Below are 17,997 nucleotides of genomic sequence, written 5' to 3' on the forward strand. Positions count from 1 at the left end.
CTATGTTTCTGTTTCTGTGCCAGTACCATATTGTCTTGATTACTGTAGCTTTGTAGTATAGTCTGAAGTCAGGGAGTCTGATTCCTCCAGCTCCGTTTTTTTCCCTCAAGATGGCTTTGGCTATTTGGGGTGTTTTGTGTCTCCATACAAATTTTAAGATTTTTTGTTCTAGTTCTGTAAAAAATGCCATTGTTAATTTGATAAGGATTGCATTGAATCTGTAGATTGCTTTGGGTAGTATAGTCATTTTCACAATATTGATACTTCTAATCCACGAACATGGTCTATCTCTCCATCTGTTGGTATCATCTTTAATTTCTTTTATCCGTGTCTTATAGTTTTCTTCATACAGGTCTTTTGTCTCCTTGGGTAGGTTTACTCCTAGGTATTTTATTCTTTTTGTTGCAGTGGTAAATGGGAGTGTTTCCTTAATATCTCTTTCAGATTTCTCATCATTAGTCTATAGGAATGCAAGAGATTTCTGTGCATTAATTTTGTATCCTGCAACTTTACCAAATTCATTGATTAGCTCTAGTAGTTTTCTGGTGGCATCTTTAGGATTCTCTATGTATAGTATCATGTCATCTGCAAACAGTGACAGTTTTACTTCTTCTTTTCCAATTAGGATAAATCCCACTTGGTCATGGTGTATAATTATTTCAATGTGTTGTTGGATTGTGTTTGCTAGTATTTTGTTGAGGATTTTTGCATCTATATTCATCAGTGATATTGGTCTGTAATATTCTTTTTTTGTAGTATCTGTCTGATTTTGGTAGAGTGATGGTGGCCTCATAGAATGAGTTTGGGAGTGTTCCTTCCTCTGCAATTTTTTGGAAGAGTTTGAGAAGGATAGGTGTTAGCTCTTCTCTAAATGTTTGATAGAATTCACCTGTGAAGCCATCTGGTCCTGGACTTTTGTTTGTTGGAAGATTTTTAATCACAGTTTCAATTTCATTACTTGTGATTGGTCTATTCATATTTTCTATTTCTTCCTGATTCAGTATTGGAAGGTTATACCTTTCTGAGAATTTGTCCATTTCTTCCAGGTTGTCCATTTTGTTGGCATAGAGTTGCTTGTAGTAGTCCCTTAGGATGCTTTGTATTTCTGTGGCGTCTGTTGTAACTTCTCCTTTTTCATTTCTAATTTTATTGATTTGAGTCCTCTCCCTCTTTTTCTTGATGAGTCTGGCTAATGGTTTATCAATTTTGTTTATCTGCTCAAAGAACCACCTTTTAGTTTTATTGATCTTTGCTATTGTTTTCTTTGTTTCTGTTTCATTTATTTCTGTTCTGATCTTTATGATTTCTTTCTTTCTGCTAACTTTGGGTTTTGTTTGTTCTTCTTTCTCTTCCTTTAGGTGTAAGGTTAGATTGTTTATATGAGATTTTTCTTGTTTCTTGAGGCTTGTATAGCTATAAACTTCCCTCTTAGAACTGCTTTTGCTGCATCCCATAGGTTTTGGATCGTCGTGTTTTCATTGTCATTTCTCTCTAGATATTGTTTGATTTCCTCTTTGATTTCTTCAGTGATCTCTTGGTTATTTAGTAATGTATTGTTTAGCCTCCATGTGTTTGTGTTTTTTACTTTCTTTTCCGTTTAATTCATTTCTAATCTCATAGCGTTGTGGCCAGAAAAGATGTTTGATATGATTTCAATTTTCTTAAATTTACTGAGGCTTGATTTGTGACCCAAGATGTGATCTATCCTGGAGAATGTTCTGTGCACACTTGAGAAGAAAGTGTAATTTGTTGTTTTTGGATGGAATGTCTTATAAATATCAATTAAATCTATTTGGTCTGTTGTGTCATTTAGAGCTTCTGTTTCCTTATTTATTTTCATTTTGGATGATCTGTCCATTGGTGTAAGTGAGGTGTTAAAGTCCCCCACTATTATTGTGTTACTGTCGATTTCCTCTTTTATAGATGTTAGTAGTTGCCTTATGTATTGAGGTGCTCCTGTGTTGGGTGCATATATATTTATAACTGTTATATCTTCTTCTTGGATTGATCCCTTGATTGTTATGTAGTGTCCTTCCTTGTCTCTTGTAACATTCTTTATTTTAAAGTCTATTTTATGTGATATGAGTATTGCTACTCCAGCTTTCTTTTGATTTCCATTTGCATGGAATATCTTTTTCCATCCCCTCACTTCCAGTCTGTATGTGTCCCTAGGTCTGAAGTGGGTTTCTTGTAGACAACATATATATGGGTCTTGTTTTTGTATCCATTCAGCAAGCCTGTGTCTTTTGGTTGGAGCATTTAATCCATTCACGCTTAAGGTAATTATCAATATGTATGTTCCCATGACCATTTTCTTAATTGTTTTGGGTTTGTTTTTGTAGGTCCTTTTCTTCTCTTGTGTTTCCCACTTAGGGAAGTTTCTTTAGCATTTGTTGTAGAGCTGGTTTGGTGGTGCTGAATTCTCTTAACTTTTGGTTGTCTATAAAGCTTTTGATTTCTCCATCAAATCTGAATGAGATCCTTGCTGGGTAGAGTAATCTTGGTTGTAGTTTCTTCCCTTTCATCACTTTAAATATATCATGCCACTGCCTTCTGGCTTGTAGAGTTTTGCTGAGAAATCAGCTGTTAACCTTATGGGAGTTCCCTTGTATGTTGTTTGTCGTGTTTCCCTTACTGCTTTCAATAATTTTTCTTTGTCTTTAATTTTTGCCAGTTTGGTTACTGTGTGTCTCAGCATGTTTCTTCTTGGGTTTATCCTGTATGGGATTCACTGCGCTTCCTGGACCTTTGTGGCTATTTTCTTTCCCATGTTAGGGAAGTTTTTGATTCTAATTTCTTCAGATATTTTCTCTGGTCCTTTCTCTCTCTCTTCTCCTGGGACCCCTATAATGCGAATGTTGTTGCGTTTTATGTTGTCCCAGAGGTCTCTTAGGCTGTCTTCATTTCTTTTTATTCCTTTTTCTTTATTCTGTTCCGCAGCAGTGAATTCTACCATTCTGTCTTCCAGGTCACTTATCCGTTGTTCTGCCTCAGTTATTCTGCTATTGATTCCTTTTAGTGTAGTATTCGTTTCAGTCATTGTATTGTTCATCTCTGTTTGTTTGTTCTTTAATTCTTCTAGGTCTTTGTTAAACATTTCTTGCATCTTCTCGATCTTTGCTTCCATTCTTTTTCCGAGGTCCTGGATCATCTTCATTATCGTTATTCTGAATTCTTTTTCTGGATGGTTGCCTGTCTCCACTTCATTTAGTTGTTTTTCTGGAGTTTTATCTTGTTCCTTCATCTGGTACATAGCCCTCTGCCTTTTCATCTTGTCTGTCTTTCTGTGAATGTGTTTTTTGTTCCACAGGCTGCAGGATTGTAGTTCTTCTTGCTTCTGCTGTCTGGTGGATGAGGCTATTTAAGAGGCTTCTGTAAGTTTCCTGATGGCAGGGACTGGCGGTGGGTAGAGCTGACTGTTGCTCTGGTGGGCAGAGCTCAGTAAAACTTTAATTTCCTTGACTGTTGATGGGTGGGGCTGGGTTCACTCCCTGTTGGTTGTTTGGCCTGAGGCAACCCAGTACTGGAGCCTACCTGTGCTCTTTGATGGGGCTAATGACAGACTCTGGGAAGGCTCACGCCAAGGAGTACTTTCCAGAAGTTCTGCTGCCAGTGTCCTTGTCCCCACGGTGAGGCACAGCCACCCCCTGCCTCAGCAGGAGACCCTCCAGCACTAACAGGTAGGTCTGGTTCAGTCTCTATGGGGTCACTCCTCCTTTCCCTGGGTCCCGATGTGCACACTACTTTGTGTGTGCCCTCCAAGAGTGGAGTCTCTGTTTCTTCCAGTCCTGTTGAAGTCCTGCCGTCAGATCCCACTAGGCTTCAAAGTCCGAATCTCTAGGAATTCCTCCTCCCGTTGCCGGATCCCCAGGTTGGGAAGCCTGACGTGGGGCTCAGAACGTTCACTGTAGTGGGTGGACTTCTGTGGTATAAGTGTTCTCCAGTCTGTGAGTTACCCACCCAGCAGTTATGGGATTTGATTTTACTGTGATTGCGCCCCTCCTACGGTCGCTTTGTGGCTTCTCCTTTGTCTTTGGATGTGGGGTATCTTTTTTGGTGAGTTCCAGTGTCTTCCTGTCGATGATTGTCCAGTAGGTAGTTGTGATTCTGGTGTTCTCACAAGAGGGAGTGAGAGCACGTCCTTCTACTCCACCATCTTGGTTCCTTGTATTGTGTTTTTGTAAATTTTTTTGGTATCATCTTATGGGTGGAGTCTTGGCTTTGGATTCAGATATACATGAAATTAAATTCAGCATCTACCATGTAATATTGTATCCTTGTGAAAGTTGCAAGGTCTACAACCTTTTTTTTTCACATCTATAAAATGAAGATAATACCAATCTAATTGGATTATTAGGGGAGTTAAAATGACAAATTATATGTCAAACATCTAGCATAGTGCCTAGCATATAACAGGCACTTTGGAATTACTAATTTTTTATTACTTCAAGAATATATATATAAAGTATGATTTAAGTATTGTGACTGATACTTTTCATGTGTCATAATTGTTTTTCCCTTCAGAGTAGTCAACTCAAGAGGTTATCCATTTATTCCCATGTGATTGTAATTGAGTAGAGTGTTTTCAAAACTCAGAGTTTGGAATTGTCTTCCATATTTGCAATTCATTCTTTTGAAATGCCCAATTTGAGGGTAAATTTTATTTTTTATGGTAATCAAAAAGACTGAAACTTTTAAACCAGTTTTTGAGACAGTGTTGGAATAAGACTAAATAATAATACTGCCTTTTTTATCTTACATTGGATTCTGAAGACTATTAGATAAGTATCAAACATATTTAGGATTATCATGATATTGTTTGAAATTAGTATATTATCACCTATGATGACTATTTTGAAAAGGACAGCTATCTCTTGGGTATATGAGTACTGAATTGTTTATTAAAAAGTATTCGTTCACTGCTTATTTTTGTCTCATATATTTACATAGTTGTACCCTTCACATATATAGTAAAAATTTTACTTTTGTTTTCTGAAAAAATGTTTTCAACTTTTTGTTTTTAGCGCTCACCAGAATATACCAATTGCCGATATCTGTGCAAACTCTGCTTAATTCACATTGAAAACATCCAGGGAGCTCATAAACATATAAAAGAGAAACGACATAAGAAAAACATTTTGGTAAGTCTTTTTACAAAATATTTTATTTATTTATTGAGTGGTAAAATTATATCAAATATTTTTTATTAATGAAAGTAAAAATCAAGTATTTGTCTAGTCATATAGTAGTAACTAAAATGGTAGCGTTGAAAGCTGTGATTGCCTTTCTTATCTTAGGTGATCAGGAGGGGAACCTTCTCAGAGACCAGTTTGCTTATCCTAAAGTATGTTGATTCATAAGCTTAAAGGTACAATCAGTTAGTCCAACCAATATTTATTGAGTTCTTATGTGTTAGTTCTAGGGAGTGGTGAATAAGATAGTCATGGTTCTTGTCCTCAGAGTTTCTAAAGTATTGGTGAAGGCATACATTGAATAAGGATTTAGGTATGATGAGTTTTATTAAAGGGGCAATTGTGGTGTTAAGGAAGTGTACAGGATATTTTACTTAATTTAGAGGAGGGCTAGTTTCTTTGAGAAAGTGACATTTGTTGAACCTTGAAGTAGAGGTTGAGTGGCATAGAAGGGTGAGATGAGGGCATTTTACACAAAAAAGCAGTATGAAGGTCTCTAAGTTATGAAAGGACATGGCATATGAGGAGCTGAAAGAGCATGATTGGAGCAAAGAGAGCCAGGAGGAAAGTGATACAAGATGAAGCTGGAGAAGCCCAGATCATGCAGGGCCTTTTAAGGTTTAGCCTTTGGGAATTCATAAGTTTTCAGTGATTTTTATTAGAACATTTCATATAGACATAGTATAAGTAGAGTGTTTTCTTTTAAAAATTTATTAGTATGTTAGCTATTTAATTTTTTCTTTTCAAAGTTATTAATTCTATGTGATTTCTTACTTATCACTAAGATATCTTTTCTGAGAAATACTCTTTTACTTGACCTTCCCAACAAGTCTGTGTTATAGGTACACTTTTTTGGTGCTCCCATAGTGGCTTGATCAGAAAACCTTATACACTGTGTTATAAATGTCTGCCTTCTCTCTTCTTCTAGGCTTCGGTATCCAGTATTTTAGAGGACAGGTTTAATTTCTTATTTATTTTTGTTTCTGCGTTGCTTAGTACAGTGTCTGACACATAGTAGGTGCTCAGCACACTTTTATTGAAAATAATGAATGCATTGAAAAAATTCAGGAACTTAGAAGGAAAAGAAATCATTCAAATTTTATCAGCCTATTATTTTGATTTAATTAGCATTTCAGAAGACTTAATAGAACAGAGCCAAAGTGGTAGTTTAGGAGATAATAACTGAGAAATTTCAAGAAATGTTCAAAGATGCTGATCATTAGTTGCAGGAAGCTCAGGGAATTCCAAACAGACTTAAAAAGAAAGCCATTATACATTATATACATGATAGGGAAATTTTAGAATATTACAAAAAAACAAACTAACCTTAAAAGCAGCTGTACTGGACTTTTGGTGAAGTTGGAATAACAGGGCCTGGATTTACCTTCTCCTCGAAATAACAAACAAAACAAAACAAAACAAAAACAAAAACAAAGACAAAAATCACTAATAATGTCTTCTTTAGGCAATGAAGGACCAACAGTGAATGGAAAACACATGAGCTCAATGATTACTCCAATTTGAGAGAGTTTCTGGATGGTATTATAAGGAGTAGAATGCAGTGGGCTCCCAGGGTTGAGGAGATGGACGAGTCCAGGGAGTACAGTGTGGCTAGAGTTTGTAGGACAGAATGACAAAAATGAGAAAGCTATACAGAGAGAAACCCAGAGATCTGTGGACAGTCCCCTCAGAGTATTCAGCACAATACTGTGGTGCATGCATGTGGGAAAGCTTCCTGAAGCCAGGGAAAGAGTCATCTGAGGGGATTAGAACAGTGCTTGGTGCTCACACAGAGCTGGGAGTAGTATCTTCTAACTCTCCAGACTGAAAAGCCTCATACTTTGTGGGGTATTGGGTAGAGTACTCAGAAAGGTCTTGTTTTAGTAATGGGGAATATTTAACCCTAAACTAAATGTGGTCTGGTCCCAAGTAAAAAGTTTTAAAGGCAAGATACAAAAGAATACACTATTTCCAAGTATTTCATGTCATTAAGGAACAAAGCTTGAGAATATTTATAGGAATACAGAATATCCATCACTGCCAAAAAGTTCACATTGTCTGCCATTCAGTCAAAGATTATCAGGCATACATGGAAGCAGGAAAATACAAGCCATGAAGAGAAGAAAGATCAGCCAATCAAAACTGACCTTGAACTGACCAGTAGAAAGTAGAGAAGGACATTAAGGCAGTTAATATAACTATATTCCTGATGTTCCCAAAAGTAGAGACATGGAAGATATAAAAAAAGATTCAAATTGTACTTACAGAAGTGAAAACTACAATGTCTAAGATGAAAAATACAGTGCGTAGGACTAATGGCAGATCAGACATTGCAAAAGAAAAGGTTAGTGAGGGGTTTCCCTGGTGGCGCAGTGGTTAAGAATCTGCCTGTCAGTGCAGGGGACACAGGTTCGAGCCCTGGTCCGGAAACATCCCACATGCTGCGGAGCAACTAAGCCCATGCGCCACAACTGCTGAGCCTGTGCTATAGATCGTGTGAGCCACAACTACTAGCCCACGTGCCACAACTACTGAAGCCCACGTGCCTAGAGCCTGTGCTCTGCAACAAGAGAAGCCACCAAAATGAGAAGCCGATGCACTGCAACGAAGAGTAGCTCCCGCTCGCCACAACTAGGGAAAGCCTGCGCACAGCAATGAAGACCCAATGCAGCCAAAAATAAACAAATAAAATAAATAAATTTATTTAAAAAAAAAGGTTATTGAACTTGAAGATAAAGCAATGGAAACTATCCAAAATGAAACAGAAAGAAAAAAGAAAAATGAACTTGGGAAAAAGAAAGAAAAGAGGATCATTGAGCTTTGGGATAATTGATATGTATGTACCAGTTCTACATAAACTCTTCCAGAACATTGAAGAGGAAGAATGCTTCCCATCCCAGGCTGTGAGGCCCACATTACTCTAATACCAAAAGCAGGAAAGGACATTACAATAAAAGAAAACTTCAGACCAATATCCCTCATTAACATAAATGCAGAAATTCTGAACATTATTTTAGAAAATTGAATCCAACAGTATATTTAAGGAAGAAATACATCATGACCAAATAGGAATTTATTACAGGAGTGCGTTGTTGGTTAACATTAGAAAATGAATCAATGTAATTCATCATACTAACAAACCAAAAAAGAAAACTATATGATCATCTTAGTAGATGCTGAAAAAGCATTTAAAAGTCTCTGATTAAAAAATCTCAGCAGGGCTTCCCTGGTGGCGCAGTGGTTGAGAGTCCGCCTGCTGACGCAGGGGACACGGGTTCGTGCCCTGGTCTGGGAAGATCCCACATGCCGCGGAGCAGCTGGGTCCATGAGCCATGGCCGCTGAGCCTGCGCATCTGGAGCCTGTGCTCTGCAACGAGAGAGGCCACAACAGTGAGAGGCCCGCGTACCGCCAAAAAAAAAAAAAAAATCTCAGCAAACTAGGAATAGAAGGGAGCTTCCTCAGCATAAAGAACATCTATGAAGAAGTTACAGCTAACGTTATACTTAATGGTGAAAGACTGAATGTTGTCTCCTTAAGATTAGGAAAAAAGACAGGTATGAAAATGGTATAGCTGCTGTGGGAAACTGTGTTGCAGTTCCTCAAAAAGTTAAAAATGGAATTACTGTGTGATCCAGCAATTACACTTTTGAGTATATACTCAGAAGAATTGAAAGCAGGGTCTTGAAGTGATATTTGTACAGCCATGTTCATCGTAGCATTATTCACAATAGCTTAAACATAGAAGCAGCTCAGTTGTCCATCAACAGATAAATGGATAAATAAAATGTCACATATACATACAGTGAAATATTATACTGCCTTAAAAAGCAAGGCAGGGAGGACTTCCTGGTGGTCCAGTGGGTAAGACTCTGTGCTCCCAATGCAGGGGGCCCAGGTGTGATCCCTGGCCGGGAAATTAGATCCCACATGCATGCCGCAAGTAAGAGTTTGCATGCCGCAACTAAGAATCTGCATGGTGCAACTAAGAAGTCTGCATGCTGCAACTAAGAGCCTGCATGCCACAACTAAAAAAGATCGTGTGTGCCGCAACTAAGCATGCCACAACAAAGATCCCGTGTGCTGTAACTAAGACCTGGTGCAGCCAAAATAAATAAATATTTAAAAGAAAAAAAAAAAGCAAGGCAGAGACTTCCCTGGTGGTCCAGTGGTTAAGACTTTGCCTTCCAATGCAGGGGATATGGGTTCGATCCCTGGTCGGGGAGCTAAGATGGGACATGCCTCCTGGCCAAAAAACCAAAACGTAAAACAAAAGCAATATTGTAACAAATTCAATACAGGCTTTGAAAATGGTCCACATAGAAAAACATAATCTTAAAAAAAAAAAAAAAAAGGCAAGGCAATTCTGATACGTTACAACATGGAAGAACCTTGAGTAAATTAAAGCTAAGTGAAACAAGCCAGTCATAAAAAGACAAATACTGTATGATTCCACTTATATGAGGTACTTAGAGTAGTCAGAATCATAGAGATAGAAAGTAGAATGGTGGTTGTCAGGGACTGGAGAGATGGAGGAACGGGGAGCTATCCTTAATGGGTGTAGAGTTTCGGTTTTACAAGATGAAAAGAATTCTGATGAATGATGGTGATAGTTGCACAACAAATGAATGTCCTTAATTCCACTGAATTGTACTTGTAAAAATTGTTAAGATAGTAAGTTTTATGTTATGTATATTTTATCACAATAAAAAAATTGGAAAAAAAGATAGATATGTTCACTCTTACCCCTTTTTTTTTTTTTTTTTTTTTGCGGTATGCGGGCCTCTCACTGTTGTGGCCTCTCCCGTTGCGGAGCACATGCTCCCGACGTGCAGGCTCAGCGGCCATGGCTCACGGGCCCAGCCGCTCCACGGCATGTGGGATCTTCCCGGATGGGGGCACGAACCCATGTCCCCTGCATCGGCAGGTGGACCCTCAACCACTGCGCCACCTGGGAAGCCCCACTCTTACCACTTTTATTCAGCATTTTATTAGGGGTTCTAGCCAGTGCAATCAGGCAAGAGAAAGAAAGTCAAGCTATCCAAATTGGAAAAGAAGAAGTGAAACTATATTTGTAGGTAATATGATTGTTTCTATAGAAGTCTAGAAAAGAGTTATTCATTAGAATTAATGAGTGAGTTTAGCAAGGTTGCAGAATACAAGCTCAATGTGCAAAAATCTATTATATTTTTATATACTAACAGTAAACAGTATAAAATTGAAACTTAAAAAACTGCTATTTATAATAGCATCAAAAATAGGCAAAACTTGTGTACAGAAATTACAGAACATTCCTGAAATTAAAGAAGAGCTAAAGAAATGCAGAAATAAACCTTTTTTATATGTTGGAAGAATTGATATTGTTAAATTTCTTTCTAAACTGACCAAAATCCCAAATTGAAAAGCTGATTCTAAAATTCATCTGGAGGGACTTCCCTGGTGGTCCAGTGGTAAAGAATCCTCCTGCAATGCAGGGGATGTGGGTTCGATCCCTGGTTAGGGAACTACGTTCCCACATGCCACGGGGCAACTAAGCCCATGCGCCACAATTAATGAGCTCACATGCCTCAACTTAGAGAGCCTACGTGCTGCAAAACTGCAGAGCACAATGCCCTGGAGCCTGCGCACCACCGCTAGAGAAGAGAAAACCCGCATGCCACAAGTTCAAAAAGCCCGCATACCTCAGCGAAGATCCCGCATGCCGCACCTAAGACCCGACACAGCCAAAAACAAACAAACAAATAAATAATAAATAAATCTTTTTAAAAAAGCTATAATGGAAAAGAATCTGCAAAAGAATCTATCTGTATAACTGAATCACTTTGTTGTACACCTGAAACATTGTAAATCAACTATACTTCAATAAAAAAGATTAAAAAAAGAAGAGAAAAGCTAAAATTCATCTGTAAATGCAAAGATTCTAGAAAATCTAAAACAACTTTGAAAAAGACCGAAGTGGGAGGACTAACAACACCTGATTTCCAGACTTATAAAGCTACAATAATCAAGACAGTGTGGTATTGGCGTCAAGTAGACAAGTAGGTCAGTGGAGCAGAATAGTGAGTCTAGAAATAAGACTACAGTTCTATGAACAACTGATTTTTGACAGACATTCAAAGGTAATTCAGTGGAGAAATGATAATCTCTAAAACATATGAATAGTTAGATATCCATGTACAAAGAAAGACCTTTGATCCATACCTTGCACTACGTAAAAAAAATAACTCAAAACTGGATTACAGACCTAAACGTAAAACCTAAAAGTATAAAATTTCCAGAATAAAAAATGAGATAAAATCTTTATGACCTTGGATTAGGCAAAATTTCTTAGGTATGATACCAGAGGAAAAAAAATGATTAATGGGACTTCCTCAAAATTATAAACTTCTGCTTTTTGAAAGATATTTTTGAAAGAACAACAATATCAGCTGCAGACTGGGAAAAAATATTTGCAAATCATATCTGGTAAATGATTTGTATATAGAAGATATAAAAAACTTTCAAAACTCAATAATAAGTATAGTAATCCCCCCTTATTCGTGGTTTTGCTTTCTGTGGTTTCAGTTACCCTTGGTCAGCCACGTCTGAAAATATCAAATGGAAAATTCCATAAGTAAACAACTTACAGTTTTAAACTACATGCCATTCTGAATAGTGTGGTGAAATCTCATGTTGTTCAGCTTCATCCTGCCTGGGATATGAAACATCCCTTTGTTTAGCATATCCACGCTGTGTATACTACCTGCCTGTTAATCACTTAGTAGCCATCTTGGTTATCAGATTGGCTGTTGGTGGTATCACAGTGCTTGTGTTAGAATAATCCTTATTTTATTTAATAATGGCCCCAAAGTGCAAGAGTAGTGATGCAGGCCATTTGGGTAGTCTCTTAATGTGCCTAATTTATAAATAAAACTTTATCATAGGTATGTATGTAGAGGAAGAAAATAGTATTTACAGGGTTTGGTGCTATCTGTGGTTTCAGGCCTCCACTGGAGGCTTTGTAACATATCCTCCAAGGATAAGGGGGGACTACTGTAAACAAACAAGAAAATAAAAATATGGGCCAAAGGTTAGAGCCAACACTTTTTTAAAGAAGACATACAGATGTCAAACACATGAAAAGATGCTCAACATTATTCGTCATTAGGGAAATCACTACACTTATTAGAACAGCTAAAATTGAAACGATTGACTATGCCAAGCATTGTCAAGGATGTGAATGAATGGCAAGTCTAAAACAGGGCTGGTGGAAATGTGAAATATTACATCCATTTTCTTTTTATTTTATTTATTTTTTTAAACTTAAAAAAAATTTATTTATTTATGTGGTTGCACCGGGTCTTAGTTGTGGCTCACTGGCTCCTTAGTTGCGGCTCACTGGCTCTTTAGTTGTGGCATACATGTGGGATCTAGTTCCCTGACCAGGGATCGAACCTGGGCCCCCAGCATTGGGAGCACGGAATCTTATCCACTGCACCACCAGGGAAGTCCCCTCCTTTCTTTTTAAAGATTTTTTTCTTTTTTAATCAAAAAAATTTTTTTTAATTTATTTGGCTGCATTGGGTCTTAGTTGCGGCACTTGGGACCTTCTTTGTGGCATGCACGGTCTTTTCATTGCAGTGTGCGGGCTTCTCTAGTTGTGGAACACAGGCTCCAGAGCTCGTGGGCTCAGTAGCTGAGGCATGCAGGCTCTCTAGTTGTGGCATGTGGGCTCTAGAGCACACGGGCTTAGTAGTTGTGGCCCGTGGTCTTAGTTGCCCTGTGGCACGTGGGATCTTAGTTCCCTGACCAGGGATCGAACGCGCGTCCTCTGCATTGGAAGGCGGATTCTTAACCACTGGACCACCAGGGAAGTCCCTAAAGGTTTATTTTAAAATTATTTTTAATTGAGAGTTGGTTGACATATAACATTATATTAGTTTCAGGTGTATAACATAATGATTCAATATATGTATATTTTGTGAAATGATCACAAAATCTAGTTAATATCCACCACCACACATAACAGTTTTTTTTCTTGAGGTGAGAACTTTTAAGATTTACTCTCAGCAACTTTTCAATATACAATACTGTGTTATTAACTATAATGTCAAGCAGTATATTATATCTCCAGGACTAATTTATTTTATAACTGAAAGTTTGTACCTTTTGACTACTTTCACCCATTTCGCTCACCCCCAACCACCCACCCCTGCCTCCGGCAACCACCAATCTGTTCTCTGTATGAGTTCAGGTTTTGTTGTTGTTGTTGTTTTTAGATTCCACGTGTGAGATCATACAATATTTGTCTTTCTCTGTCAGACTTATTTAGCAATATGCCCTTAGGGTCCGTCCATCCATGTTGTGGCACATGGCAAGATTTTCTTTATTTTTATGGCTGAATAGTATTCAGTTATATATATGGACCACATTTTCTTTATTCATTCATCCATCAGTGGACACTTAGGTTGTTTCCATGTCTTGGCTGTTGTAAATAATGCTGCAGTGAACATGGAGGTGCAGATTTCTTTTCCCGTTTGTGTTTTCATTTCCTTTGGATAAATACCCAGAAGTGGAATTATTGGATCGTATGATAATACATCCACTTTTGAAAACATTTTGGCAGTTTTTAAAAAGTTAAACGTACACCTAATATATGATTCAGCCATTCAATTCCTTTGGATTTATCCAAGATAAGTGAAAGTATATGTCTCTGCATTTACTTGTATATGAATATTCATAGCAGTTTTATGTATAATAGCCAAAGAGGCGAACAGATATACAAATTGTGGTGTATCCATACCTTGTTATACTATTTGGTGTAAAAAGGAATGAACAGCACAACATAGATGAATCTCAAAATAAGTATCCTGAGTGTAAAAAGCCAGACAAAAATGACTATATACTGTGCGGTTCCATGCATATGAAATTCTAGAAAATGCAGCCTAAGCTATAATCATAGACAGCAGGTTGGTGGTTGCCTGAGTATGGGTGTGGAAGAGGGAGGGAGTGATTACAAAGGGATATGAGGGAATTTTTGTGAGTGATTAATATGTTTATTATCTTGACTGTGCCGATGGTTTTATTATATACATACGTCAAAAATGAACCAAATTGTAAACCTTAAATATGTGCAATTTGTTTTATATAAATTATATCTCAGTAAAGTTGCTTTTTGAAAAGCAGCCAGAAAGAAAAGGTAAGGTCATTCATAAAGGTGTGGAAGTTGGGAATGTGGCTGACTTATCAGTAGTAGCAATAGAAGCCAGAAGACAGTTGAATAATATCTTAAGAGTTCTGGAGAGAGGAAAACCTCCTGTCAACCTTTATTTCTATATTCAGTGAAATTATCTAACAATAATCAATACAGAATATATATATATATATATATATATATATATATATACACACACACACACACATTTATTTTTTATATTTATTTTATTAAAGTATAGTTGATTTACAGTGTTATAATTTCTGCTGTATAGCAGAGTGATTCAGTTATACATATATATATACATTCTTTTTAATATTTTTTTCCATTATGGCTTATCCCAGACATTGAATATAGTTCCCTGTGCTATACAGTAGGACCTTGTTGTTAAGCCATTCTATATATAATAATTTGCATCTGCTAATCCCAAACTCCCAATCCCTCCCGCCCCCTCCCCCATCCCCTTTGGCAACCACAAATCTGTCTCTGTCTGTGAGTCTGTTTCTGTTTCAAAAATAAGTTCATTTGTGTCATATTTTGGATTCCACATATAAGTGATATATTTTATCACATATAAGTGATATACATTTTTGGATGGGGCTGTTTGTTTTTTCGATATTGAGCTGCATGAGCTGCTTGTATATTTTGGATATTAATCCTTTGTCAGTTGCTTCGTTTTCAAACATTTGCTCCTATTCTGAGAGTTGTCTTTTTGTCTGGTTTGTGGTTTCCTTTGCTTTGCAAAAGCTTTGAAGTTTCATTAGGTCCCATTTGTTTATTTTTGTTTTTACTTCCATTTCTCTAGGAGGTGGGTCAAAAAGGATCTTGCTATGATTTATGTCATGGAGTGTTCTGCCTATGTTTTCCTCTAAGAGTTTTATAGTGTCTGGTTTTACATTTAGGTCTTTAATACATTTTGAGTTTATTTTTGTGTATGGTGTTAGGGAGTGTTCTAATTTCATTCTTTTACATGTAGCTGTCCAGTTTTCCCAGCACCACTTATTGAAGAGGCTGTCTTTTCTCCTTTGTATATTCTTGCCTCCTTTATCAAAGATAAGGTGACCATATGTGCGTGGGTTTATCTCTGGGCTTTCTATCCTGTTCCATTGATCTATATTTCTTTTTTTTTGCCAATACCATACTGTCTTGATTAGTGTAGCTTTGTAGTATAGGCTGAAGCCTGGGAGCTTGATTCCTCCAGCTCCGTTTTTATTTTTCAAGATTGCTTTGGCTATTCAGTGTCTTTTGTATTTCCATACAAATTGTACAGTTTTTTGTTCTAGTTCTGTGAAAAATGCCATTGGTAGTTTGATAGGGATTGCATTGAATCTGTAGATTGCTTTGGGCAGTATAGTCATTTCACAATGTTGATTCTTCCAATCCAAGAACATGGTATATCTCTCCATCTATTTGTATCATCTTTAATGTTTTTCATCACTGTCTTAAAGTTTTCTGTTTAGAGGTCTTTTATCTCCTTAGGTAGGTTTATTCCTAGGTATTTTGTTCTTTTTGTTGCAGTGGTAAATGGGAGTGTTTCCTTAATTTCTCTTTCAGATTTTTCATCATTAGTGTATAGGAATGCAAGAGATTTCTGTACATTAATTTTGTATCTTGCTACTTTACCAAATTCATTGATTAGCCTGAGTATTTTTCTGGTAGCATCTTTAGGATTCTCTATGTATAGTATCATGTCATCTGCAAACAGTGACAGTTTTACTTCTTCTTTTCTGATTTGGATTCCTTTTATTTCTTTTACTTTTCTGATTGCTGTGGTTAAAACTTCCAAAACTATGTTGAATAATAGTGGTGAGAGTGGGCAGCCTTGTCTCGTTCCTGATCTTAGTGGAAATGGTTTCAGTTTTTCACCATTGAGAATGATGTTGGCTGTGGGTTTGTCATATATGGCCTTTATTGTGTTAAGTTCCCTGTATGCCTACTTTCTGGAGGGCTTTTATCATAAATGGCTGTTGAATTTTGTCAAAAGCTTTTTCTGCATCTATTGTGACGATCATATGGTTTTTCTTCTTCAATTTGTTTATTTGGTTTATCACATTGATCGATTTGCATATATTGATGAATCCTTGCATTCCTGGGGTAAACCCCACTTGATCATAGTCACTGATCCTTTTAATGTGCTGTTGGATTCTGTTTGCTAGTATTTTGTTGAGGATTTTTGCATTTATGTTCATCAGTGATATTGGTCTGTAGTTTTCTTTCTTTGTGACGTCTTTGTCTGGTTTTGGTATCATGGTAATGGTGGCCTCATAGAATGAGTTGTGGAGTGTTCCTCCCTCTGCTATATTTTGGAAGAGTTTGAGAAGGACGGGTGTTAGCTCTTCTCTAAATGTTTTTTTTTTTTTTTTTTTTTTATGCGGTACGCGGGCCTCTCACTGTTGTGGCCTCTCCCGTTGCAGAGCACAGGCTCCGGACGCACAGGCTCAGCGGCCATGGCTCACGGGCCTAGCCGCTCCGCAGCATGTGGGATCTTCCCAGACCGGGGCACGAACCCGTGTCCCCTGCATGGGCAGGCGGACTCTCAACCACTGCGCCACCAGGGAAGCCCTCTCTAAATGTTTGATAGAAATCGCCTGTGAATCCATCTGGTCCCGGGCTTTTGTTTGTTGGAAGATTTTTAATCACAGTCTCAATTTCAGTGCTTGTGATTGGTCTGTTTATATTTTCTATTTCTTCCTGGTTCAGTCTTGGGAGATTGTGCTTTTCTAAGAATTTGTCCATTTCTTCCAGGTTGTCCGTTTTATTGGCATATGGTTGCTTGCTCTTTTTGATGGGTGGTGCCGTATTCCTGTCTTACTGGTTGTTTGACGTGAGATGTCCAGCACTGGAGTTTTCAGGCAGTTGAGTAGAGCTGGGCCTTGGTGGTGAGATGAGGACCTACGGGAGGCCTCAGTCTGATTAATATTCCTTGAGGTCTGAGGTTCTCTGTTAGTCCAGTGGTTTGGTCTCAGAGCTCCCACCACCGGAACTTGGGCCTGACCTCCGGCCTTGGAACCAAGATCTTCCAAGCTTCATGGTGTGGTTAAAAAAAAAAAAAAAAAAAAAAAAAAAAAAAAAAAAAAGCAGTACAATATCAAAGAATAAAAAAATAAAATTAGAAAGATAAAAAATACATTAAGGAAAAATAAAACTGTAATTGAAACAACTGCAACAAGGTAAAATAAAACCACAGCAGAAAAAAGAAAAAAAAAGTAAAGAGGGGGGAACTAGCCAAAAGGGGAGAACAATAACAAAGTGTAAAGAATAAAATAAAATTTGAAAAATAAAAGATTTATTAGGAAATATAAAAATATAAAAGAATCAAGACCAATGAATCAACAAGGTAAAACAGAACCCCAATCTAAAAGAGGAAAAAAAAAAAAAAAAAAGCCTTGGCTATGGGGGTGGAGTTTAAGCAGGGGTGGAACTGAGGCAGGGACCTAGGCAGGTGGGGAGCGTGATGCTTGAGTGGGGCTTATGCAGGGCACTATTCAAGCATGGCCCAGGACCTCTGCTTAGGATGTGGGCACTGAAGGGGAGGGGCAGCACCTGGAAAGGAGGGCCTCTGGAGTGTGGAGTTCTGAAGTTTGGAGGTAGGGTGTGTGAGGGTGTGTGGGTGG

At 37.7% G+C, this 17,997-nt stretch overlaps 1 protein-coding gene across 7 annotated transcripts in view; it reads left to right on the top strand.

Moving 5' to 3' along the window:
- TUT4 (terminal uridylyl transferase 4) overlaps positions 1 to 17,997 on the top strand; it is a 138,615-nt gene that overhangs the window by 43,544 nt on the left and 77,074 nt on the right. For all 7 annotated transcript variants that reach the window (XM_081225224.1, XM_081225227.1, XM_081225225.1 and 4 more), the window contains exon 4: positions 5,025 to 5,141. In XM_081225224.1, the coding sequence (XP_081081350.1) occupies positions 5,025 to 5,141 (117 nt within the window). The remainder of the gene's footprint in view (positions 1 to 5,024; positions 5,142 to 17,997) is intronic.

This window comes from Mesoplodon bidens, assembly GCF_964165515.1.
Source record: "Mesoplodon bidens genome assembly, chromosome: 2".
Lineage (NCBI taxonomy): Eukaryota > Metazoa > Chordata > Mammalia > Artiodactyla > Ziphiidae > Mesoplodon > Mesoplodon bidens.